We start from the raw sequence: 27,309 nt of genomic DNA, 5'->3' as shown, positions 1-27,309 counted from the left end.
GGGTGTCTTCCTTGACAAGGGATGTCAAAAAAAACAAAAACAAGACAAGATGGCAGTTATGCAACCAAATCCCTACCCCTTGGCATGTTGTACATTTTTCATAGGTAAAACAGGGGTGGAACTTTGATTGCATGGTCCTCATTTTGACACCCTTGTTTAAAGACTGTTCTTTAGGGCAATTTATCCATCAGAGAAGATGCTTGGTGTTCTCATTTGGCTTCCTGGTTTTAGAGGACCCCATGCCTGTTTTCAGAGCCCATTTGGTGAAGTGGTCCAGAAACTGGGAGGGTTACTCTCTCTCTCTCAGCTCTAGAATCTATTTCTAGAATCTTGCCATGAAAACTGCTAGGATTTCTCCCAGCAGTTGCCAGGAGTCCATTACAGTGGTGGGATTCAGCTGGTTCTCACCACTCCGGCAGAACCGGTAGCTATTTTTTTGTTGCCCAGGCCCAGAATGGACTTCTGGAAGTGGCATCCACACAGAGAACCATTTGTTCCCATATTTGAATCCCACCACTGCTCCATATTGATATGACCGCACAAAGTATGCCTGCTTTCAGAGTTTCAAGTACTCATTTTTAAAATTTATTCTTGTTTTGGATAACAGCTCTTTCTGGGAAAGAAATTGTACTTTATAATTTTATTTGATCTCTGAACAATGGGAGTCATGATATCCCCAGGAAGGGATCTGTGATTAAAGGACTCCTGTGACATTCTGATGCAAACGCTGTCCCTCGAATGCTGATGTGTACCCCAAATACAAAACAGATGAACTGGCTGTCATGATGTCCTTGCCATGTCCTGCAAAATTAATTTCCTCTTGTATTTACAATTCTAACAGAATAACAGAGTTGGAACGGACCTTGGAGGTCTTCTAGTCCAACCCCCTGCTCAACAGGAAACCTTATACCATTTCAGACAAATGGCTGTCCAGTCTCTTCTTAAAAACTTCCAGTGTTGAAGCATTCACAACTTCTGGAGGCAGGTTGTTCCACTGATTAATTGTTCTCACTGTCAGGAAATTCCTCCTTAGTTCCAGGTTGCTTCTCTCCTTGATTAGTTTCCATCCATTGCTCCTTGTCTTGCCTTCACGTACTTTGAAGAATAGGTTGACCCCCTCATCTTTATGGCAGCCCGTTAGATATTGGAACACTGCTATCATGTCACCGCTCTAAGAGTACCTCAATCCATGTATTCTGAACATATATCTTTGCAACATTGACATTTAGAAAATGTCATTATTGTATTGATGCCGTGGTGGTGCAGTGTGTTTGAATGCAGTATTGCAGGCTAGCCCTGCTCATACTGCCAGTTGGATTCCTTCTATTCTGATCGGCTCAAGGTTGACTCAGCCTTCCCTCCTTCCGAGGTCATTAAAAGGAGGACCCTGTTTGTTGGGGGCAATAGGCTGACTCTATAAACCTCTTAGAGGGCTGTAAAAAGCAGAATGAAACAGTATATAAGTCTAAGTCAGCCGCTCCCAACCTTTTCTATACCCTGCACCCCTAGAACGGCTGCTGATACATTCTCACACCCCTTACAAAGGTTCGAAATAACGGCGATGAATTATGCATATACACTATAATTTTGAAAGCCCAAGTTTTCCCATCCCTTGGAATATCATCTCACGCCCCCCCCCCAGGGGGTGGAAGCACCCCCGGTTGGGAATCCCTGGTCTAAATGCTATCGCTATTTTCAAAATGTCCAAGAATGCTAAATTGGGTGGCCAAGATCTAATGCTATAACTATGGGGCACTTTTGTGTAGTGAAAGAGAACCCAACTCTTATGACATACTCCTCCCCAAAAAGCTACTGAGCAACGAAGCCTAAATATGAACCTGCCTGATGATTTCATTCTGTGTTCATTATTTCCCCAAATAAACTGACAGTGATAACAACAGTGCCATGCTGGGTATGATGTATGTTTTTCCTGATCCCTCTCCTCCTATATTACACCAAACTGCCAAGAGTCACAAGATGTTCTGTGAAAATAAATGAAATAAAAATGTATTAAAAATGGCTAATTATGTTTGCAATCAGTCGTGACTCTGGCACCATGACTCATCCCTTGCAAACATTTGCGGTTCAGCGAGAGTTTAATGCTCCCAAATGCTGCTTATCTCTTTTTATCTCCATGCAGAGTCAGCACTTTATGTTTTAGGGGCTTTTATTGAAATCCAGAAGGTGATTATGTTATATTTCCATCGTGCTCTTGCCAGGCAGATCTAATTCTTCGTAGCCCCTATGTTGACTTGGTTTTAGAACATAGAACATAGAATAATAGAGTTGGAAGGGACCTTGGAGATCTTCTAGTCCAACCCCCTGCTTGAGCAGGAGAGCCTGTTCCATTCCAGGCAAATGGTTGTCCACTCTCTTTTTTGAAAGCCTCCAATGAGAAGGGATGCAGTGGCTCAGTGGATTAGGATGCTGAGCTTGTCAATCAGAAGGTCGGCAGTTTGGCAGGTCGAACCCCGAGTGCCACATAACAGAGTGAGCGCCTGTTACCCGTCCCAGCTTCTGCCAACCTAGCAGTTCGAAAGCACGTGAAAACGCAAGTAGAAAAATAGGGACCACTCCGGTGGGAAGGTAACAGCGTTCCGTGCGCCTTTGGTGTCTAGTCATGCCGGCCACATGACCACGGAGACATCCTCGGACAAGCGCTAGCTCTTCGGCTTTGAAATGGAGATGAGCACCGACCCCTAAAGTTGGAAACGACTAGCACGCATGTGTGGGGGAACCTTTACCTTTACCTTTTAATGATGGAGCACCCACATCTTCCATTAGGAAATTTCTCCTTAGTTCCAGGTTGCTTTTCTCCTTGGTTAGTTTTGATCCATTGTTTCTCGTCTTGCCTTTTGGTGCTTTGGAAAATAGTTTGACCCCCTCGTCTTTGGAGGAGCCCCTCAACTATTGGAACAACGCTGTCATGTCTCCCCTAGTCCTTCTTTTCACTAGACTAGACATATCTAATTGTCTAGTCTAATGATTATATTTTAATTATTTACTTATTCACTTTAATAAAATAATTGAGATTTTGCCCCATCGATGAATGGGATGGGGTCAAAGCACACGCAATTCAGAGTGAGATTTGAGGTGTTCCATGTTTATGCAAATGAATCATTTTTAACAGAGGACAGATATGAGGCCTAGATCCAATTTTGTTCAGGAAACTCACTGACCAGGCCCACCCATCTTGCTTACTATGTGTGATTATTGAGTTAATGTTGCTTCTTGACTTCCATGATTGTCTGAACTGTAACCAAATAGTCTAGATTCAGATAGCTTGGTAAGCTTCAAAACAAAACAACTTAATACTTTTTTGGTGAATATAGCTGCAGTGGACATCTCTGCTATGCAAGCCAATAGAGCATGCTGACTGGGGAATTCTGGGAGTTGAAATCCACAAGTCTTAAAATTGCCAAGGTTGAACATTCCTGCTCTAGAGATTCTTATTAGGTCAGAATGCATTCACAATTGACTATAAATCAATGGCTTCCATATAAGGTAAGTAATATGTGTTCCATAGAACGTATAACTAAATCTATGAAGGGTAACTAAAACCATGAGTAAGGATAGTTCCCACCCCTTGAGTTTAAACAGCAGTACAGTATGAAATGGTTGGACATTCATTCATGGGAGCAGTACATCTTACACTTTCTTCAACATCTCAAGCAGATGCCCACGGTATAGTTTGGGGAATGTGCGAATTGATTTCAGCTCATTGGTTAAAAGATAGATGGTTGATCACCTAAGTATTACTTTAATTATCTATAACCTGAATGTGTAGATCATGGAGAGTATTTGTACTATCTGGGTGCAAAGAGAAAATATCTGCTGCAAACTCCACATAGGTGTCAGGAAGGGCATCGGCCAGTAAACGCTCAGCTCCATTCATTCACCCCACCTTAAAATGGGATTACAGGTTGTAAAAACAAATATATATATATATATATATATATATATATATATATATATATATATATATATATATATATATATATATATATATATATATATATATATATATATATATATATATATATATATATATATATATATATATATATATATATATATATATATATATATATATTGTTGTTGTTAGCTGCGAAGTCGTGTCCGACCCATCGCGACCCTATGGACAACATTCCTCCAGGCCTTCCTGTCTTCTACCATCTTCTGGAGTCCATTTAAGCTCACGCCTACTGCTTCAGTGACTCCATCCAGCCACCTCATTCTCTGTCGTCCCCTTCTTCTATTGCCCTTGATCTTTCCCAGCATTAGGCTCTTCTCCAGTGAGTCCTTCCTTCTCATTAGGTGGCCAAAGTATTTGAGTTTTAGCTTCAGGATCTGGCCTTCTAAAGAGCAGTCAGGATTGATCTCCTCTAGGACTGACCGGTTTGATCGCCTTGCAGTCCAAGGGACTCGCAGGAGTCTTCTCCAGCACCATAGTTCAAAGGCCTCAATTCTTTGGTGCTCAGCCTTTCTTATGGTCCAACTTTCACTGCCATACATTGCAACTGGGAAGACCATAGCCTTGACTATACGCACTTTTGTTGACAGGGTGATGTCTCTGCTTTTTAGTGTGCTATCTAGATTTGCCATGGCTTTCCTTCCCAGGAGCAAGCGTCTTTTAATTTCTTGGCTACAGTCCCCATCTGCAGTGATCTTGGAGCCCAGGAAAACAAAATCTGTCACTACCTCCATTTCTTCCCCATCTATTTGCCAGGAATTGAGAGGGCCAGATGCCATGATCTTGGTTTTCTTAATGTTAAGTTTCAACCCAAGTTTTGCACTCTCCTTCTTCACTCGCAACAAGAGGCTCTTTAGTTCTTCTTGACTTTCTGCCATTAGAGTGGTATCATCTGCGTATCTTAGGTTGTTGATATTTCTTCCAGCAATCTTAATTCCAACTTTTGATTCATCTAGCCCTGCCTTTCTCATGATGTCACCTCCACTAGCTTTGTTGTTGCTCAGCTTTTCTAAGGCCCACTTCACTTCACATTCTAGGATGTCTGGCTCGAGGTCAGTGACCACCTCATTGTGATTATCTGGGACGTTAAGCTCATTCTTGTATAGTTCTTCTGTGTAATTTTGCCGCCTCTTGTTAATCTCTTCTGCCTCTGTTAGGTCCCTGCCATTTTGGTCCTTTATCATGCCCATTTTTGCATGGAATGTTCCCTTCATCTCTCCAATTTTCTTGAAAAGATCTCTGGTCCTCCCTATTCTATTGTTTTCTTATATTTCTTTGCACTGTTCATTTAAGAAGGCATTCTTATCTCTTCTAGCTATTCTCTGGAATTCTGCATTCAATTGGGCATATCTATGTTTTTCTCCCTTGCCTTTCGCTTTCCTCCTTTCCTCAGCTATTTGCAAAGCTTCCTCAGACAGCCATTTTGCTTTCTTGCATTTCTTTTTCTTTGGGATGGTTTTGGTTGCTACCTGTTGTACAATGTCACGAACCTCTGTCCATATTTCTTCAGGCACTCTGTCTATCAGATCTAATTCCTTAAATCTATTTGTCACCTCTACTGTATATTCAACAGGGATATGATTTAATTCATACCTGAGTGGCCTAGTGCTTTTCCCTACTTTCTTCAGTTTAAGCCTAAACTTTGCAAGGAGAAGCTTATGGTCTGAGCCACAGTCAGCTCCTGGTCTTGTTTTTACCGACTGTATAGAGCTTCTCCATCTTTGGCTGCAGAGCATATAGTCAATCTGATTTCTGTGTTGACCGTCTGGTGATGTCCATGTGTAGAGCCGTCTCTTGGGTTGTTGGAAAAGAGTGTTTGCTATGACCATCGTATTCTCTTGACAAAATTCTATCAGCCTGTGCCCTGCTTCATTTTGTATTCCAAGGCCAAACTTGCCTGTTATTCCAGTTATCTTTTGGCTTCCTACTTTAGCATTCCAATCCCCCATGATGATAAGGACATCATTTTTGGGTGTTACTTCTATAAGGTGCTGTAGGGCTTCATAGAACCGGTCAATTTCATCCTCTTCAGCACTGGTGGTTGGGGCATAGACTTGGACTACTGTGATATTGAATGGTTTCCCTTGGATTCGAACTGAGATCATTCTGTCATTTTGAGGATTGTATCCCAGTATTGATTTTCCTACTCTTTTATTGACTATGAAAGCTACTCCATTTCTTCTGAGGGATTCTTGCCCGCAGTAGTATACCTGATGGTCATCTGAATTAAATTCACCCATTCCTGTCCATTTTAGTTCGCTGATACCTAAGATGTCGATGTTCAATCTTGTCATCTCTTGTTTGACCACGTCCAGCTTTCCTTGATTCATGGATCTTACATTCCAGGTTCCTATGGAGAAAAAATCTTTACAGCATCGGACTTTCCTTTCACCACCAGACACATCCACAGCTGAGCGTCCTTTCGGCTTTGGCCCAGTCGCTTCATTCTTTCTGGCGCTACTAGTACTAGCCCTCTGCTCTTCCCCAGTAGCATATTGGACGCCTTCCGACCTGAGGGGCTCATCTTCCAGCGTCATATCGTTTTGCCTTTTGGTACTGTCCATAGGGTTTTCATGGTAAAGATACTGGAGTGGGTTGCCATTTCCTTCTCCAGTGGATCACGTTTTGTCAGGACTCTCAGCTATGACCTGTCCGTCTTGGGTGGCCCTGCACGGCATAGCTCATAGCTTCATTGAATTACGCAAGCCCCTTCGCCACAACAAGGCAGTAATCCATGAAGGGGATATATATATATATATATATATATATATATATATATATATATATATATATATATATATATATATATATATATATATATATATATATATATATATATATATAATATATATATATATGTGTGTGTGTGTGTGTGTGTGTGTGTATCTTTGGTCATTCGGGTTTTTTCCCCACGTAGAATTGAATGTGTAAGAGCAACGTTTCGACGGAATCCCATCCGTCATCCTCAGGCTGGTGGCTTCAGCTTCCTTCTTCTGGGAGAAGCATGTGGTAGTGGCTGTTTGTTCCTCTTTTTTAAACTGCCAGAGGGGGTGTGTTCTGTGGGTGGAGGTGTGCTCTGATTGGGTGGGGGATTAGGTGTGTTCTGATTGGGTGGGAGTGTGTTTTGAAATATATATTTGAAATATATATATGTGAAATTTGAGCGGGCTACGAACAAGAAGTATATATCGGAGGTGGTGACCCTTTGAGAGCTGTATGCAACGAAATTTCATTTTGATGTATGCCGATTGGTGTACATTCAAAGTGACAATAAAGTTATATATATATATATATATATATATATATATATATATATATATATATATATATATATATATATATATATATATATATATATATATATATATATATATATATATATATATATATATATATATATATATATTTTGTGTAAATTACTAACAAAGAATTAAAGGGAAACTGAGATGCATTTCTGACTCTTTAGTCTTCATCAGTCAGCTATACCCTTCTGAGATTCGAACCTGGGCTGATTGCATATTAGGCAGTGTTATTTGCCTCTTAAGCCACAAGGTCTCTCTCGCTCTGTTAGCAAGGTAATCTAAATAGTTAACATTTGAAACATATCTTCCCTTGCAAAAAAAAAAAAGCTAACAGAGCGAGAGAGACCTTGTGGCTTAAGAGGCAAATAACACTGCCTAATATGCAATCAGCCCAGGTTCGAATCTCAGAAGGGTATAGCTGACTGATGAAGACTAAAGAGTCAGAATGCATCTCAGTTTCCCTTTAATTCTTTGTTAGTAATTTACACAAATATATGAACTGTCCGGTGTGACTACAGCCTGTTCGATGGCCTTCAAGATAGGCTGAAAACAGGAAATAAAGATTTGCCCCATGTTTGGGGCCTAGCAAGGTAATCTAAATAGTTAACATTTGAAATATATATATATTGGGGGGATTTTAAAACAGCTGCTGGGCGCTGCTTTTTGTGGTGCTCAGCCCCCCCCCAGCTAGCGGCTTCTGATTTGAACTGCGGCGCTTGAGACTTTGCCTGCCTGTCGACCTGCTGTTCTCCGCTATGGCGCCGAGAAGTCCGGGACGCCTTGCCTTGCCCTCCCTCTTTCTGCCTGTTCGCCGTGAATACCCTCTGCTTGTCGGAGGGGCAGCGGCGACGATCCCCACCGGTCAGAGATCTTCTTACGATCACCAGCTGGCTGGCGCCGTTTTTGGCGGCGCGGAGCCTTTTTCTCCTCCCGGATGGTGGCTGCAGATGGTGGGCCTGGTTATCGGCCCCGGCGGACATGTTGGCGAATTCCCGGACTTAATACATCTGCTGGGATTGCCTCTCTCCGCCGTTAGAAGATTGCCTGGACTGGCGGATGGGTGCTTGGGAAAGAATGTTCCTGTTCTTCCCCCCCCCCCCCGGACTGGTGGCGCTGGCCGGAGATACGAGGATTGACAGAGGCCTGGCCTGCCTGTTCTTACTTTTTCGGCTGACAGGCAGGCATTATGGCTAGCTCCATGCCTGATGGGAACTAAGATCCCTCCTATTGATAGTCCAGTGTGGCTGGGACCGGACCGTGGTGGGAGGACGGTTTTGGACTGGCCAGTAACCACCTCACTGGTGTGAGAGACCAGTTGGGGTGGCCCTGGCTCAGGATCCCCTTTTCTCTCTCTGCTCCTGATTGGACTCCTCAGCCGGAGTGAGAGGACGACTGAGGTTGTCCTTTGGATTTCCATCTCAGGTGAGAGCTGAGATGGCTTTGCAGACTAGGAGAGGTGCCTACTGGACTTTTTACCATCTATACACCATCATTGAGCGATCCTTTGGACACAACATCTGCCCTAAAAGACTATCTCAGCGCAGTATGATTTATTATTATTCCGAAGCGGACTTGTATGCCCTTAGGGCAGTTCCTGCCTCATGGGCGCGACCTGTCGCCTGTTTCCATACTCCCCTTAATGACGATCCCAAGCTTTGGGATTCCGAGAGGTGGCTGGGCTTAGATAGGGGCCTCGAGTCAAGACATGCTAAGAGGCCCCTGATAAAATTTTTAGCCGGTTATTTTAAGAGGTTAGGGAGGGGGAGGGAGGGGGGGGTAGGGAGGGAATCTTTAACCGGCACTCAGTCTGGTCCTGTTAGAGGTCCTGACGGGACGGGGTCGGGGGAGGTGGCTGCTGGTTCTGGGAATGTGGGGGTGGGGCTTCAAATCCCCACGGCGATAGGGAATGGCAGCAGGTGTTTGCGCGGAGGGCCATATCAACATCTGGGATCGCGCCCCCGCTATCTCCGAGCGGTGGCGCGCTCCGACCCTCCGGTTAGCACCCTCCTACCCGGGGATGAGGGTGATCAGGCCCCTGAGCTCAGGTTGGTCTATTTTAACGCTAGATCCGTAGTTAACAAAGCTCCCCTCATCCGTGATCTGATCGAGGAGGAATGTGCGGATCTAGCGTGCATCACGGAAACTTGGTTGGGTTCGGAGGGAGGGGTGCCTCTCACCGAGTTATGCCCGCCAGGTTTCCGGGTGCTGCACCAGCCACAGGCTCAGGGCAGGGGTGGTGGGGTGGCAGTGGTTATTCGGGAGACTTTGTGTCCCCGGGAGGCCACCATTGTCCAGATGGCCGGGAGTGAATCCCTCGTCTTGAGATGTGGTCCTCGGGTTCAGTTGGGCTTGTTGCTCACATACCTGGCGCCCAGCTGTGTGGCAACAGCCCTGCCTGAGCTGCTCGACACCCTCTCAGGGTTGGCGGTGGAGTTCCCCAGGCTTATAGTCCTGGGTGACTTCAACCTGCCATCACTGGGGGGGTCGTCGGAGTTAGCTCGGGAGTTCATGGCTTCCATGACAGCCATGGGCCTGACCCAGGTTATTGAGGGCCCTACTCATGAGGGGGATCATACTCTCGACCTGGTGTTCCTGTCTGGACAGTGGTTGGATGATCTGGGAGGGGGTTCTCCGTCCATCACCCCTCTGTCATGGTCAGATCATTACCTCCTGAGGCTGGTTTTCCGTCATGCCATCCCCCGCCGCTGGGCGGCGGAACCGACCAGGTGGTTCCGCCCCAGGCGCCTAATGGACCCGGACCGGTTCCAGAGGGCGCTTGGGCCGATACCTATCACCCTTACCCACAGCCCAGTCGATGCTCTGGTGGAGGCCTGGGAAATGGCTGCCACCAGGGCACTCGACTGTGTTGTACCCATGCGACCTCTGACTCGGCGCAGATCCCGTTGGGCTCCATGGTTCTCGGTGGAGCTCCGGGAGATGAAGCGTCGGAGACGAGGTCTAGAGAGCGGTTGGAGATCCAGCCGATCCGAATCCGACCGATTGCAGTTAAGAACCTTTATAAGGTCTTATCTTGCGGCGATAAGGACGGCGAAGTCTAACTACTTTGCCGCCCTTGTCGCGTCCGCAGATAATCGCCCGGCCGCCCTGTTTAGGGTGACTCGCTCCCTCCTTAACCAGGAGGTGAGGGAGGATCCCTTGCAGGGACGAGCCGAGGAGTTCAGTCATCATCTGACGGACAAAATCGCTCGGATCCGGACCGGCCTGGACTCTGACTGGGCAGAGTCTGATGTGGAGGAATCAGGCGGTCTTGAGCATGTTATCTGGACTGAGTTCGACCCTGTTTCCCCTGATGATGTGGACAGGATCATGGGGAGACTGAGCTCCACCACCTGTTTGTTGGATCCGTGCCCCTCCTGGCTAGCTTATGCGGCTCGGGAGGGAACACGAGGCTGGTTCCATGCAGTAATAACTGCTTCTTTGAAGGAGGGTGTCTTCCCTGCCGCCTTGAAGGAGGCGGTGGTGAGACCCCTCCTCAAGAAGCCTGCTTTGGACCCGGCTGTTTTAAACAACTATCGTCCAGTCTCCAACCTTCGCTTTCTGGCGAAGGTTGTTGAGAGTGTGGTGGCGCATCAGCTCCCTCTGTTCCTGGAGGAAACTGATTATCTGGACCCGTACCAATCGGGCTTCAGGCCCGGACACAGCACGGAGACGGCATTGGTCGCGCTGGTGAATGATCTCTGGAGGGCTAGGGACAGGGGTTGCTCCTCTGTCCTGGTCCTATTAGATCTCTCAGCGGCTTTCGATACCATCGACCATGGTATCCTGCTGCGGCGTCTCAGGGGGTTGGGAGTGGGAGGCACCGTTCTACGGTGGTTCTCCTCCTACCTCCAGGGCCGCTCGCAGTCGGTGTTGACAGGAGGGCAGAGATCCGCCCCGAGGTCTCTCATTTGTGGAGTCCCTCAGGGGTCGGTTCTCTCGCCTCTCCTGTTCAACATCTATATGAAGCCGCTGGGCGAGATCATTCGTGGTTTTGGGGTGGGGTATCACCAGTACGCTGATGATACCCAACTTTTTCTTTCCACCCCGAACCAACCCAGTGATGCCCTCTCCGTGATGTCCCGGTGCCTGGAGGCGGTTCAGGTCTGGATGGGGAGAAACAGGCTTCGTCTCAATCCCGCCAAGACTGAGTGGCTGTGCATATCGGCGTCTCGGGTTAACCAAGTTATTCCACCTCTAATGATGGGGGGTGAGGTGTTACCCCCCGTTGATAGGGCTCGCAACTTGGGCGTCCTCCTGGATTCACGGCTCAATTTTGAAGATCACATAGGAGCCGTGACCAGGGGGGCTTTTGCACAGGTTCGCCTGGTGCGCCAGTTGCGTCCCTATCTGGACCGAGACGCCCTACGCACAGTCACTCATGCGCTTGTGACCTCCCGTTTGGACTACTGTAACGCTCTCTACATGGGGCTGCCCTTGAAGACCACTCGGAGGCTTCAACTGGTGCAGAATGCGGCCGCGCGAGTTGTAATGGGGGTTTCCCGATACTCCCATGTAACACCTCTACTCCGCGAGCTGCATTGGCTTCCGGTTGCCCTCCGGGTGAAATTCAAGGTGCTGGTTATTACCTATAAAGCCCTACATGGCCTGGGTCCGGGTTATTTGAGGGAACACCTGCTGCCGGCATCAAACGCCCTTCGCCCAGTGCGCTCCCACAGGGAGGGTCTGCTCAGGGTTCCGCCGGTGAGAGATTGCCGGCGGGTGACACCCAGGGATAGGGCCTTCTCAGTGGGAGCGCCTGCCCTCTGGAACCAGCTGCCGGTGGAGCTGAGAACTGCCCCCGACCTTCGATCATTCCGCCGGGGCCTGAAGACCTGGCTCTTTGAGCTCTCGGGCCCAGGCTGAGGAGAAATTTTTAATTGGGGTTTTAATTGTGTACAGGGTCAATTTAATATTTTTTAATATGGTTTTAACTTTTGTATGTTGGATTTTTTAATTCCCTGTAAACCGCCCTGAGTCCTCAGGGAAAGGGCGGTATACAAATGCAACTAAATAAATAAATAAATATATATATATATATAAAACATTTGAATACAGCCTTCTCACTTATGATCATTTCCTGTTGCCCCCTACAGACAGCAGCTCAGGCGGTTTTATTTATGTGCATGAATACCGCTGGGATCTTCATTAGCTACCTATCTGATCGAGCTCAACGCCAAGCCTTCTTAGAAACCCGAAGATGCGTAGAAGCTCGACTGCGGCTGGAGACTGAAAATCAGCGGCAGGTAAGGTGAGAGGGAACATCTGGAGAACTTCCCTTGTGTGCCCTCCATGATGCCTTTGGCTTTGCAACATGGCTTTGCAGCATTTTGGTTTCTGCAGAAAAAAAATTATGGATACAGAGCTTTCCATCCAATCCCCAGGCTTAAGATTGAAGCATCAGTTCTTGGTGAAAAACACTTACCTGAAGCTTAGCTTTTCACGCCCTGAGATAGGTTCCGTGCCTAATAAAAAATCTAGCAACAATACATGAAATGCATTTGGAATGAAGACAAAAAGGGTTATTGGTGCCATGATAAATGACTTTTAAAAAAGGAGCAAACTCTTAAGCACCAAAGGAGAAAATAGGTACTTTTTTTCTTTCTTTTATGAGCTTACCAGTGGCCACAGTCATTCATTCAGCTGAAGACCTCTAGATAGAAAGATATGAGTCAACTTGCTTTGAGCTAAAATGTGAGATCATCCATAACTATTTATATTCAAACATTTGGGCATAGCACAGGGAGTTTAATTTCTCTCCTCCTTCAATGGAATGAGATATATGATAAGTGCTGGTCCAAAGGAATGGCAAACAAAAAAAAAAGTTTGTTCTGCCCCAAGCAAAGTTTTGAAGAGAATGGATCTTAATCTAAAGCCTTTGATGTGTGAATTGACTTCTCTCTTCCGAAGTGGTGTGAACTTCCTTTTTTTAAAAAAAAAAAAGCTAGAAGGCACCAAAGGCAATACAAATACAAAATAGTTTTAAAAACCAGAGATATAGGCAGTCCTTCTGCACTTCATTAATAGAAATATAGTTTTCTAATTAGAACAAGAGATGGGTTCATTTAAACCTGGATTTATCAACCGAGTCTAGTTCTGGGTGCTACATTAGGATTCAAACAGACTTTAATAGGATTATGAAAAGCTATTATGAAGAGAGACTGTGGGAATGCAGAAGTAAAATTAAAATTTAGAACAGGCCTGCTAAATTGAAACCCACATAATTGTTCAATAATAATTGGCCTGCAGACCAAGCAATAACAACAGCACTTAGGCTTATATACTGCTTCATCGTGTTCTGCAGCTCTCTCTAAGCAGTTTACAGAGTCAGCAACTTGCCCCCAACAATGTTCTAATGGGCTTTATAACACTGGAACTGCAAAGGGAGAGGATCTGTTCGGCTAAAGGAGATAGTTTTCCCTGATCTCTATATCCAAAGGAAATAGTCACACATAAGTCATAGAATCATAGGGCTGGAAGGGATCTTGGAGGCAGGAGTGCTTATACCAGGGGTAGGCAACCTTGGCTCTTTTACGACTCATGGACTTCAACTCCCAGAATTCCTGAGCCGGCATGGCTCAGCTTGGAAACCTCTCCCTTTTCCCTCAGCATGGCTGGCTCAGGAATTCTGGGAGTTGAAGTCCACGAGTCATAAAAGAGCCAAGGTTGCCTACCCCTGCTCTATAGCATTCAGGACAAATGGCTGTCCAATCTTTTCTTGAAAACCTCCAGGGTTGGAGCACCCACAACTTCATTCTATCAAGAAATTCCTCCTTACTTCTAGGTTGGATCTCTCTTTAACAAGCTTCTACCCTTGGCTTCTTGTCCTGCTCTCAGGTGCAGTGCAGAGTTGTATGCCCTCTTCCTTGTGAGATCCCGCCAAGTATGGGAAGACTGCCATCAGCTTCCCCTCAGCCTTCTCATTGTTAGGTTAATGGCAATGGCACTTAGACTTATATACCGCTTCATAGTGCTTTACAGCCCTCTCTAAGCAGTTTACAGAGTCAGCCTATTGCCCCCAACAATCTGGGTCCTCATTTTACCAACCTCGGAAGGATGGAAAGAAAGAAAGAAAGAAAGAAAGAAAGAAAGAAAGAAAGAAAGAAAGAAAGAAAGAAAGAAAGAAAGAAAATAATTCAATACTTTCAATACATACCTAAAACTAAGGAGAAATTTCCTGACAGTGAGAACAACTAATCAGTGGAATAACCTGCCTCTGGAAGTTGTGAATGCTCCAACACTGGAAATTTTTAACAAGAGATTGAACAACCATTTGTCTGAATTGATATAGGGCCATGGTGGCGAACCTATGACACAGGTGCCACAGGTGGCACGCCGAGCCCTCTCTGTGGGCACGCGCGCCGTCGCCCCAGTCCTAGGCCTTCAGCAGGGCTTTATAAAACATTTTCGCTTTAGGCCTCCACCGCCGTGTACCAAAAAAAAAAAGCTCAATCAATCAATCAATTTCAACTTCTCGCGGGGAAAAAAAAAGTTTTCGCACAGTTGGAATTGATTGATTGAACTTTTTAGTCCCACCAAGTCTGCCGTTACCACTGCAGCCACGCCCACCCAAAGGGCCACACCCACCCAAAGGGCCACGCCCACCCGGCACCTGATGATACATAAGTGGGTTTTGGGTTGCAGTTTTGGGCACTCGGTCTCTAAAAGGTTCGCCATCACTGGTATAGGGTTTCCTGCCTGAGCAGGGGGTTGGACCAGAACACCTTCTAGGTCCCTCCCAATTCTATTATTCTATTATTTTGTTATTGTCCCATTTCAGAACTAACCAAGTGTTTTATTTTTATTCATTCATTTATCAAATTTATACCGGAAAGATTCATATACTCTGTGTGCGTGTGTGTGTGTGTGTGTGTGTGTATTCCACTGAATCAATAGGTAGGCTTTCCCCAGCCTTAAGACCTCAGGTGAAACCTGGGGTTGTTTTTTTGTTTGATTTGTTTGATTTGTTGCAATGTTTTTGGTTCATTAAACCCAGAGACTATTAACTCCTCTCTCTGTTTTTGTTTGTTGTTTCAGGAGCGGCTGGTTCTGTCTGTGTTACCTCGATTTGTTGTGCTAGAAATGATTAACGACATGGGCACTGTGGAGGACGAACACTTACAACACCAGTTCCATAAGATCTATATCCACCGTTATGAAAACGTCAGGTGCTTCTCTTGTTCTTTTAATTTTAATTTAATTTAATTTAATTTTAATCCCATTTATATCCCGCCCTTCTCCGAAGACTCAGGGCGGCTTGCAATTTAAAGCACAAATCAATGTGCTTAGCAATAGCCTTCATTCTATGTATATGCCTGCTTATTAGGGCTTCCCACCCCCCAAGCGGCATTATTACAAAGTCAGCTTAATTGCCCCCAACAATCTGGGTCCTCATTTTACCTACCTCGGAAGGATGGAAGGCTGAGTCAACCTTTTCCAGATTAATCATGTCTTCTGCTGCTGAATTGCATGTTCGTCTTTAGCTCAGTTCATTCCTCTTTGGGTCTGGAAGGTTAGGAGATGTTCCTGGATTGCTGAGTTTCTGTTCTCGTTGTTGCCCTTCGCTCATTCTTCCTGTTTGAAAACAGAGATGTTCCTGTCTCAGTTTCTCACAATATCCCAGCCTTCTTTTGCTCACCTCGCTTTCTGGTGCAAATGAGAGGATTTGATTTAGTTTGAGAGCTCCTGTTTTCCACTCTAGCCCACCGAGTCTGCTATCTCAAGCATGCGGACTTCCAAGGATGTATGGACAGAATTGATAGGACTTGTTCCCTTGTAAATGCGACTTGCCGTTGCTGCCGTATGCTCAGGCAGCTGCAGCAATCACACGGATGGGCACAATTCAAGATATATGCAAGACTGATTGATGCCTACCTGGGCAACTGAAAGAAAAGCAGAGAAATCAAAGCATGGATGAGAAAGGAATAACCCTCGTGAATGCAATAGGGCACCCTGAAACCCAATTCAGCCTGCATTGCTAGCTGGCAATCCTGCCTGCTGGAATCGTGTCTTTTAAACTATTCAGTTAAAACAGGGGTCTTCAAACCTGGCCCTTTTATATGATTTGTGGACTTCAACTCCCAGAATTCCTCAGCCAGGCACGCTGGCTGAGGAATTCTGGGAGTTGAAGTCCACAAGTCATAAAAGGGCCACGTTTGAAGACCTCTGAGTTAACTATTCAGACCTGCATAGTTTATTATGCTTGAGAGGAATTCTCCAGTTATCTATGCCATACTATCGTAGGGTTAGTAAATTAATCCCTCTCCCTCTCTCTCTTCCCCCCTCCCTCTCCGTGGTTAATTTAGGGCTGTTGAGTTAGGTAGGGTTTGGGTAGTTGCAGGGACAAATGTTGCCAGTTTAACTGCTACAGGTAGTCCTTGACTTACGACCACAATTGAGCCCCAAATTTTTATTTTTAAGCAATACAGATGTTACATTTTCCCCCATTTTATGACCTTTCTTCCCACAATGGTTAAGTGAATGACTGCAATTATTAAGTTAATAACTCAGTTGTTAAGCAAATCTGGCTTCCCCATTGACTTTGTTTGTCAGAAGGTCACAAAAGATGATCACATGTCCCTGGGACATTGCAACCATCTAGTTGTCAAGCATCCAAATTTTGATCACATGACCATGGGGATGCTGCAATGGTCGTAGCTGTGAAAGGCTGTCGTAAGTCACTTTTTCCAGTGCCGTTGTAACTTTGAACAGTCAACAAATGGTTGTAAATCGAGGATTACGTCTATTAATTCCTCTGTTTCTTCACCTTATCTGTTCTTTTTCCCCCTGTTCTGTTTCTCACAAATTTGCCTCTGCCACAAACATTGTTTTTAGTCTACGACATTGGAAAAGCAAAGGATCAGGTTGGGGGGGGACATGTCATTCTGGAGAAAATCTATATTGGGGTCTTCAAACTTGGCAACTTTAAGACTTGTGGCCTTCAACTTACAGAATTCTCAGCCAGCCCTGGATGGCTGAGGAATTCTGGCAGTTGAAGTCCACAAGTCGTATAGTTGCCAAGTTTGAAGACCACTGATCTATATAGTCACTAAAACATGATGGCAGGATCAATGAGACATCAGACTAATTTATTTATTTATTTATTTTTGGGACTTATATGCCGCCCTATCTCCCGAAGGACTCAGGGTGGCTAACAACAATAAAAAACAACAATACAAAAATTAAAAAAGAATTAAATAACAGCCCCAAAATAAATTGACTACACAGTTAAAAATTAAAACATATTTAAAAACCCCATCGTCAATCCAGGTCAGCCTGATGGAAGAAAAAAGTTTTGAGGTTGCAGCAAAAGGCCCGGAGGTCTGGGGCCATCCGAAGCTCAAGGGGGAGTTGGTTCCAAAGGGCTGGTGCTCCCACAGAGAAGGCCCTCCCCCTGGGGGTCGCCAGCCGACATTGTCTGGCTGACGGCACCCTGAGGAGGCCTTCTCTGTGTGAGCGCACTGGGCGATGGGAAGTCGTCCCCGGTAGCAGACGGTCCTGCAAATATCCCGGGCCTAAGCCATGTAGGGCTTTAAAGGTAAGTACCAGCACCTTACCTTGTCTAGGTAGAATTGCTATTTGAGTTGCCCTACTATATCCCTACTAATCTGACTGTTCATCCCCTTTCTGTGTTCAGCATTCTATTTGCAGATGTGAAAGGATTTACCAATCTCTCTACAACATTATCAGCTCAAGAGTTGGTTCGGATGCTGAATGAACTTTTTGCCAGATTCGATCGCTTAGCACACGTGAGTCCAGCTGCTGATGCCTTTTTCTGAACTTCAGTAGAGAAGCAGGATGGAGAAAGAGAAACACACGCTTACACAGAGAGACCCTCTTTTTTGTCTTAAATTTGTCTTAAATTTGCACATTTGGTGACTCACTAGGGCCAAAGTCAAAATTTTGTTTTTAGTTTAGAATTGCACCTCAGTTTTTTCAATCCAAGGCAGGGAAAACTAACACGTGCTCGGCAGGCGTGTTGCATAATTTTGAAATATTCCTGATTAATATAATATAATATAATATAAAGTTGGAAGGGACCTTGGAGGTCATCTAGTCCAACCCCCTGCTCAGGCAGGAAACCCTATACCATTTCAGGCAAATTTTAACCTTTAACCTGATTTTAACCTTGCTGTGCTAACGGCTCCTTCTGTTTATTTGCCGAGCCAAATTGCCTTTTATCTTCATCTGAAGCAAAAGTTTCATAACCATCTCATGTTTCATGACATTGGGTAGTGATCCTTGAGAAATTGGCTCAGTTTCTTAGGACAGGTGGCAAGTTGCATTTTCCATTTCTGTTGATGTAGCCAAATCTCCCGAATCCTTCATGGGAAATAAACGTTTTTAACATTGTGGTCTATTTCCATAGTCTTAAAGGGGAAACTGACTTTGATTGGAGGAAAGTCTTTTCTGCAGTCAGGACTACTCTGTAGAACAGTGTTTCTCGGCTACTTTAAGATGCGTGGACTTCACACATCTTAAAGTTGTCAAGGTTGAGAAATGCTGCTGCAGATACTAAACAAGGATTGAATCTGGCAAAGAGGCTAAGTTTGTTATCAACCCATGGTGCAAGAACCCCCACATCTGAGAAATGACCAATAAGAAGACTGTTGCTAGTAAAGGATAGAAAAAGGAGTCACAATGTTTAAGTCCTAGGACTATTAGAGAACTTGATTGCTTGGTTGACAGATGAGTTGTCCTCTTGTCCAGTTTCTTTGGAGATATGCTATCCACCTTTCTCCATTTTTCTTTAGACCCTAGTTTCCCAACTGAGATTAACAGCACACTCTTAGCGTCTGCCAAGAATTTGGTATATCAGATCTGGTTGAAAGATGTTGCAAAATTAATAATATGACATAGGACATAGGAAAAACAATCCCTTATTTTCTAGCCTGGGGAGAGAAAGAGAAAAAAAAATGTTCTGATTGGCTTCTTGGAACAAATAAATGTTGCAGAAGTTCATTGACTTTATTCAATGTCATTTTTTTCTAGCTTAGTTCCCGACAAGCCACGTTGTATTTTTCGTATTTTTATCAAGCTTGCTTTAAATCATGCCCGGGAATTTTGTCATAGGTTGTAAGAACTTGAGGGGGGGAAAAAACAGATTAAACCAAAACTTACCTACCCCTTTAATTTGTTCATTAGATTGAAGCTCAAAATAGGACATGAATTCATCTTCCTGTCATCTGGTTGTTCTAGTCTGAATCATCAAGACTGATACTGTTAAAAGGCTGTTTTCCATAAATTAGTCTCACAATCCTTTGTAACTATTAAAATTCGCTAACGCAAGAGACGCAACACATCTTGTGTTGGAGATTTCCACAATTTAATTATGCTGTGCTCTACGTAAAAAGCCTTCTTTTAATCCGACATGTATTCCAAATTGTTCTGGCCAGCAATAATGTACATTAAGTGTCCATCTCCAAGGAGTGGCCCGCTCTCCTCGCTGAGATTTTCATGCAGAAGTCAGATCTTCTCTTGCATTCAGTGGGTCAAGAATAAGCTTCAGCTAAACAGCCTTCAAGAACTCCTTGAGCTTCAATAATTCATGTTTCATCTTCATTCATTCCTCTTCATGACCAAGCTATTACTAATCCCTCATATTAAATGAGTAAATATTCAATGAACGAAAAACATCTTGCTGAGTCATCAAGGAATGCATCTGCTATTATGAACTAATTTTAGTGGGTTCAGTCTGGCATGTCGTCCTATGATTAGCAGCCTACGGCATTGGGTGTCAGAGTTAATGATACTCCTCTCCATGTTCTGCTCAAGTAAGGGGAAGCTGGAAGTTTTTTATTTTTTTATTTTTATTTTTTTTTTATTTTAATCCCATTTATATCCCGCCCTTCTCCGAAGACTCAGGGTGGCTTACAATCTAAGCACAAATCAAATGTGCTTAGCAATAGCCTTCATTCTATGTATATGCCTGCTTATTAGGGCTTTCGCCCCCCCCCCAAGCGGCATTATTACAAAGTCAGCTTATTGCCCCCAACAATCTGGCAGAAAACTGTATTGTCCAAAAAGGGGGTACTTTTAAAGCTCTCTGGTTTTCAGTAGGAAAGTCAGACAAATGGTCTCTGCTATTTTTACAAGCTTAGGTGGCGATGGCGGTGGTAATGACAATGAGATTTACCAGTGGTCCTCAGCTTATGATCACAGTTGGGATCAGAATTTGGGTTGCTAAGCAATGCAGTCATTAAATGACTCATCAGAATAACATAGCTGGAACGGAACTTGGAGGTCTGCAAGTCCAACCCATTGCTTAAGCACGAAACCCTTATCATTTCAGACAAATGGTTGTCCAACCTCTTCTTAAAAACTTCCAGGGTTGGAGCATTCACAACTTCTGGAGGGAAGTTGTTCTACTGGTTAATTGTTCTGTCAGGAAGTTTTTCGTTAGTTCCAGGTTGCTTCTCTCCTTGATTAGTTTCCATCCATAGAAGAGAAGAGAAGAGAAGAGAAGAGAAGAGAACAGAACAGAACAGAACAGAACAGAACAGAACAGAACAGAACAGAACAGAATAGAATAGAATAGAATAGAATAGAATAGAATAGAATAGAATAGAATAGAATAGAATATTGCTGGAAGGGACCTTGGAGGTCTTCTTGTCCAGCCCACTGCTCAAACAGGAGAACCTATACCATCTCAGACAAGTGATTGTCCAGTCTCTTTTTAAAAACTTCCAGCAATGAAGCACCCATGATTTCTGGGGGCAAACTGTTCCACTGGTTGATTGTCCTCACTGTTAGGAAGTTTCTCCTTAAATCCAGGTTACTTCTCTCTTTGATCAGCCAATGCTTCTTGTCCTGCCTTCCGGTGCTTTGGAGAATACCTTGACCTCCTCTTCTTTGTGGCAGCTCCTCAGATACTGGAAGATCTGAAAGATACTGGACATACTAGTCCTTCTTTTCATTACATCACAAGGCCAGATCTGATTTTACAGACTTTTTTTACTGTGGTCATTGAGCAAATGACATGGTCATAAAGCAAATCCAGTTTTCCCAACTGACTCTGGTTGTTAGAAACTGGCCCGTCGCATGACCACAAGACACTGCAACCATCATAAATGTGAGTGCCCAAATTGTGATCATGGGACTACAAGGGTGGTAAGATGGTTACAACTTCGAGGACAGGATGTGTCACTTTTTCCAGAGCCATTGCAACTTCAAATAGTTATTAAATGAATGGTTGTAAATTGAGGATTCCATGCAGAATTTTATTTTAAGCAATGTGATGTTACCATTTATATCTGGTAATGTGATTTTTACCATTTATACCTTGTGGCCCTTGCGAGCTGCGTGGTGGCCTGGTGGTGAAGATGCTCACCTCCCACACAGAAGGCTGAAAGTTCAAACCTAGGTAGTGACAGATATTTCTCTCTCCTAGGGCGCAAAGAAAAAATATCTGCTGCAAACTTTGCATAGGCATCAGGAAGGGCATCCGGCCAGTAAACGCTCAGCTTCATCCAGATACCCTGACTCTACCCCAAATTAACAGATTACAGGGATGTAGAAAGGGAGTTGTTTATATATATATATATATATATATATATATATATATGGTGGCCCTTCTAGTTTTCTGCACTTCTGTTGTTTTATACTCAGTTACACATCGTTGAGTTCATACTCTAAATTTATAATAATAATAATAATAATAATAATAATAATAATAATAATAATAATAATAATAATAATAATAATAATAATAATAATAATAATAATAATAATAATAATAATAATAATAATAATATAAAGTTGGAAGGGACCTTGGAGGTCATCTAGTCCAACCCCCTGCTCAGGCAGGAAACCCTATACCATTTCAGGCAAATGGCTGTCCAGTCTCTTCTTAAAAACCTCCAGTGTTGGAGCATTCACCACCTCTGGAGGCAGGTTGTTCCACTGGTTAATTGTTCTAACTGTCAGGAAGTTTCTCCTTAGTTCCAGGTTGCTTCTCTCCTTGACTAGTTTCCATCCGTTGCTTCTTGTCCTGCTTTCAGGTGCTTTGGAGAATAGCTTGACTCCCTCTTCTTTGGGGCAGCCCCTGAGATATTGGAACACTGCTATCATGTCACCCCTCACCCTTCTCTTCATTAAACTACACATACCCAATTCCAGCAACCGTTCCCTATATGTTTTAGCCTCCAGCCCCCTAATCATCTTGGTTGCTCTTCTCTGTACCCTTTCTAGAGTCTCGACATCTTTTTTACATCGTGGTGATGTACTTTATGGTTTAAGCTGTATTCTAGATCAAAATACATGTATCAGAAGTTGTATCTGGTTTGCATCCTAGTCACATTTCTTCAGGAACAATAAAACCAACAAACATGAAAACTGGACGACCATCAAGTGAACAAGAGAGAAGATTTCCTAACCTTTTGAGCCGTACTCTGATAGAAATTGATATTTTTTAAAAAAATGTCCCCCTTTTTCTGAACTGTGCCTTAATGATGTAATTCTTATGGCCTTTTTTTTCAAGCTGCCATTACTACATGTAGTGCTGAGACCATCTGGAGACACATCAGAGCACAGATGGAAATCTGTCAGCGTGTCTTTGTCCTCTAAGGCAGCCAACTTTCCAGGAATTGTAACCTATTCTGGAGCAGGCTTATAGACAGGCATCATCTTTCTCTGGAAGATATCCATTACATTGCATAGACTAATCCAACTTTTATTATGTTCTAATGGAGCAGAGGTCCCCAACCTTTTGGGCACCAGGGACCGGTTCCGCTGAGAGAGGTTTTTCCACGGACTGGAGGGTGTGTGGTTTTGTGTGGTGCCTGTATCCCACGGATGGGGCTTTGCTTGTTTGTGTGGACCAGTTGCTGGCATGCCGTGGCCCGGTACTGGTCCATGGACCGGGGGTTGGGAACCCCTGTAATAGAGGATAGGAATAGAACAGTTTTTATCCTTCCCAATAACAGAGTTGGAAGGGATCTTGGAGGTCTTCGAGTCCAACCCACTGCTCAGGCAGGAGACCCTCTACCATTCCAGCCAAAGTGGCTGTCCAATCTCTTATTTAAAAGCCTCCAGTGATGGGGTACCCACAACTTCTGAAGGCAAGCCATTCCACTGGTTAATTGTCCTCACTGTCAGGAAATTTCTCCTTAGTTCTATGTTACTTCACTCCTTCATTAGTTTCCATCCATTGTTTCTTGTCTTGCCTTCTGGTGCTTTGGAAAATAGGTCGACCTCCCATCTTCTTTGTGGCAGCCCCTCAAATATTGAAACCTTGCTATCATGTCTCCCCTATTTCTTCTTTTCACTAGACTACACATCCCAATTCCTGAAACCGTTCTTCAAATGGTTTAACCTCCAACCCCTAATCATTTTTGTTGCTCTTTTCTCTACTCTTTCCAGAGTCTCAACATCTTTTTTTATAATATGGTGACCAACAGTAGATGCAGTATTCTCAATATGGCCTTTTTACGGCTTTTTAATGCCGTACTAGTTCTTCATGTGATCTTGATTCTATCCCTGTGTTAATACAGCCTAGTGTTCTTCTTCATGGTTCAGTCCAAGCCGGGGATAAACAACATGGTGACTGCTTTAGAAAGAAGGTTGCAGTTTATTGAAGAGGAGAGCCAGACAGAAAGATGGCTCTGGAAGAAAAAAAGAGAGAGCACATGTAGGGAGTGGGTTTTTATACCCTCTGGAGCCTTTGGTTTGGAGTTGTTCCTGTGCCATGAACTTTGACCTGAGACTGAGTGTGCCTTTCTGGTATTCTGATAGTGGTGAGTTAATCCTATTGTGTCCCAAGGGTCATATCCTGCTTCCCTGGGGCTAGGGCTGATGACTCTTAGATTTTTGGTGTTGATTCTAAGGATCTTTCTTCCTAATCCCAGTTTCTTGACTCCAGTCTTTCTGATAAGACTAACATCTGCAGACCTGGTTTCTGCTTGGGGGAGGGAGACTTGGGGCTATTAAGAAAACTAGGCATGCTTTTCTGCCTCTTTTAAGATCCTTTGAGAAAATATATTTGTCTGCCCTTTTAATGTTTCCTTCTCTGGGGGACTGACTTCCCACACTAGGGATTGCATTGTCTTTGTTGGCTTCTGCTACACATTGCTGGCTCATATTATCCTCTATTAGACCAGAATAGAAGTTGGATTAGTCTATCCAATGTCTTTCTAGATAATGAAACACACATCACATTTTGGAATTAACAGGGTTATGGAAAGATAATATAATATAAAGTAATACTACCACATCTTGGACCTCTTTCAAACCTTTTAAAAGTTTTTACAGTATCCTTTTAAAAAGCATAATTTTTTGTCCTTTGCTCCTAGGCTGCCAAGCAACTACTGTTTACAGTACACCGAGTGCACTGTAATTTAAATGGCAACTCCCAGATAAACCTTGACTAAAGTTACATCATCACCAATCATCTTCATTATCATCTCTAGATAAATCAGTTAGAGCCAGTTTTGCCTAAAGTTTGCTCCAAGTAAGAATAGACGGCCAGTTTGGTCAAGTGCAGGGGTCTTCAGACTTGGTCCTTTTATGACTTGTGGACTTCAACTCCCAGAATTCCTCAGCCAGGCACTCTGGCTGAGGAAAATCTGAGAGTTGAAATCCACAAGTCATAAAAGGGCCAAGTTTGAAGACCTCTGGTCTAGTGGTTAAGGCACTAAACCCAGCTGGATGACTTTGGGCCAATCACCAGGAGACTGTGAGATGTAATCCCGCCTTAGCCAGGAAAGCCAGCTGGGTAACTTGGGGCCAATCTGTCTCTTACCCAACCCACCTCACAGGGTTGTTGTTGTGGAGACTATAGGAGGAGAAAGGTGTGTTGGATATGTTCACTGACTTGAATTATTTGTAAAGGTCGGATACAAGGAAATAAACAAACAAACTGCCCTACAATGGGATAATGATAGCAGCTCTTTACTGCTCAAGGAGAAAGAAAAGAAGACATAGGGCAGACATGATAGCAGTGTTCCAGTAACTGAGGGGCTACCATAAATAAGAGGGGGTCATGTTATTCACCAAAGCTCCAGATGGCAGGACAAGAAACAGTGGAACAGCTTAACCCCAGAAATCATGGGCGCTCCATCTCTGGAAGTTTTTAAAAAAGAGACTGGACAATAACCTGTCTGAGATGGTATAGGTCCTCCTGCTTGAGCAGGGGGCTGGACTAGAAGACCTTCAAGGTCCCTTCCAGCTCTGTTCTATTCTATTCTAAATCACCAGTACCTTGTACTCTGAGGATTCAGATGACCATTTTCTTTCTTGTCCAACCACTAGATTCCTCTTATTATAATCTAAACATGTGTTCTGAACCAGCCCCTTCTGGCCTTGTAATAAGGCAAACCCCTATTCAGAAAGAAGAGACTGGAGAGCGTCCAAGGCTGAAAAACGTTTGCCAAGGTTTAATAGTCAATTAACAAAACAAGAAACCAAAACTCCGGAACTTGAATCCTCAAGCAGAAGGGTTGCTTTCAGCAACCAGCCCCTCCCCAAACACTCCTTTTATTGAGAGCTCAGGGCGTGGTCTCCCTGTGCCTCCTCCCGAGGAGACCCGCAGCCTTTTTCTGCTTAGTCCTGCTCGACTGCCTCCTGCGTCGGGCGTCCTTGAACAGGGCCAGCTGTGGGTCATCATCCTCCGCACTATCGGGCTCACGCAGCTGAGAGGAGGTCCCCGGCTGGGAGCTCTGCCAAGCCTGCAAGCCATCATCAGCCGGTTCGTCACCCCCACACACCTCCTCCCCCTCATCTGAGTCATCCGATACATCTGAGCCGGGTGCCGAACCCACAGGCTGACCCTGAGTCACAACAACATGGGGGATTTCTCCTTTGGAGTTCTGATATGGATAAAGGTCTCAGATCTTGAAAGTCATCAAGTGCTGTTCTTTTTTTTTTTTTTTTTTTGAAAATAGCAGGTCTCATTTCTTTCTGGACGCAGGAAAGCATGTCTGTACCGCAGAACTTTGTATTTGCTCCCCGGTGTTCCTCCCGTCCATCTTCTTTTTGTAGAAAGAATGGCAGAGCTGCTCTTTTTATTTTCTTCATCTACAGGAACATCACTGCCTTAGAATTAAGATCCTGGGAGACTGCTACTACTGTGTATCTGGGCTTCCAGAGCCTCGGCAGGATCACGCTCACTGTTGCGTTGAAATGGGACTCAGCATGATTAAAACCATCAGGTAATTTGCATTGGGCTTTATTGCCACCCTCGCACTGTGCTACGGACGGTGGTTTTACAGCTCTTACCTTGGGACAGTGGAATATTTTGTAGGAACCTTGTCTTTCCCACTCCCACTCACTTTAAAAAAGAAATAGAACCAATGTTCATTGCAAAAGACGTTTGATCAGAACTGAAGAAACTTGGATTCAGGATTGTGTACTGAATTCCAGAACAGAGTGGAGTTTGCAGTTCAGCTACACACAGAAAACTATTCCTGGGAACCATCAAACTTTCTTTCTTGTTGGAATCTAGTTTAGAGCAGGAACAAAATTTCTATCGAGAATCTCAGTCATCCAGCTCATGGTTGTCCCAAAGGTGCTTTTTCAAAAGACAACTGGACTTACTTTGTTTGTTTTTTTCCTAGAAGACATTTCACTTCTCGTCCAAGAAGCTTCTTCGGTTCTAAAGAAACTTCTTGGATGAGAAATGAAACATAACACATTTCCAAAAGCCAATCATTAGTGTTTGGAACAATATCAATTTTCCAATTTCTCAATTTGGCAGATTTGTAAACCTAGCCAGTCCTTCCCAAGGATCTAGGATAAGCAGATGTTGTTGTTTAAGAAATTATTATGGTGGGTCGCACAGTCAGCCAGATGTTCAGACTGGATTTGGCATTTTCATCCGCCTCTTGAGTCCTTCCCGAGGACCTGGGATAGGCTGACCTTGGTGCTTCAATAAAGAAGAATATTTGCAGCTCAGGGCTGAGATGAGGGGTCCTTGGTGCTCTCTGAGCTTGCTTGTTTTCTTGCAGATGTTTCATTATCCAAACTAGGTAACATCAAGAGGAGTAAAACATATTCAAGCAAAAACAAAGAAAGTCCAGTTGCCTCTTGCAGAAGCAGGAGCAG

At 44.1% G+C, this 27,309-nt stretch overlaps 1 protein-coding gene across 3 annotated transcripts in view; it reads left to right on the top strand.

Annotated features, from left to right (window-relative positions):
• The window catches only part of ADCY8 (adenylate cyclase 8), a 136,893-nt gene that overhangs the window by 39,994 nt on the left and 69,590 nt on the right, over window positions 1–27,309 (top strand). For all 3 annotated transcript variants that reach the window (XM_081322743.1, XM_081322742.1, XM_081322741.1), the window contains exons 2-5: window positions 12,369–12,518; window positions 15,310–15,440; window positions 17,909–18,020; window positions 26,290–26,417. In XM_081322743.1, coding sequence (XP_081178869.1) covers window positions 12,369–12,518; window positions 15,310–15,440; window positions 17,909–18,020; window positions 26,290–26,417 — 521 coding nt within the window. The remainder of the gene's footprint in view (window positions 1–12,368; window positions 12,519–15,309; window positions 15,441–17,908; window positions 18,021–26,289; window positions 26,418–27,309) is intronic.

Source organism: Vipera berus (genome assembly GCF_964194415.1).
Source record: "Vipera berus genome assembly, chromosome: 3".
NCBI lineage: Eukaryota > Metazoa > Chordata > Lepidosauria > Squamata > Viperidae > Vipera > Vipera berus.
The sequence above is the reverse complement of the archived record's forward strand: the minus strand, read 5'-3'. Positions and strand labels throughout refer to the sequence as shown.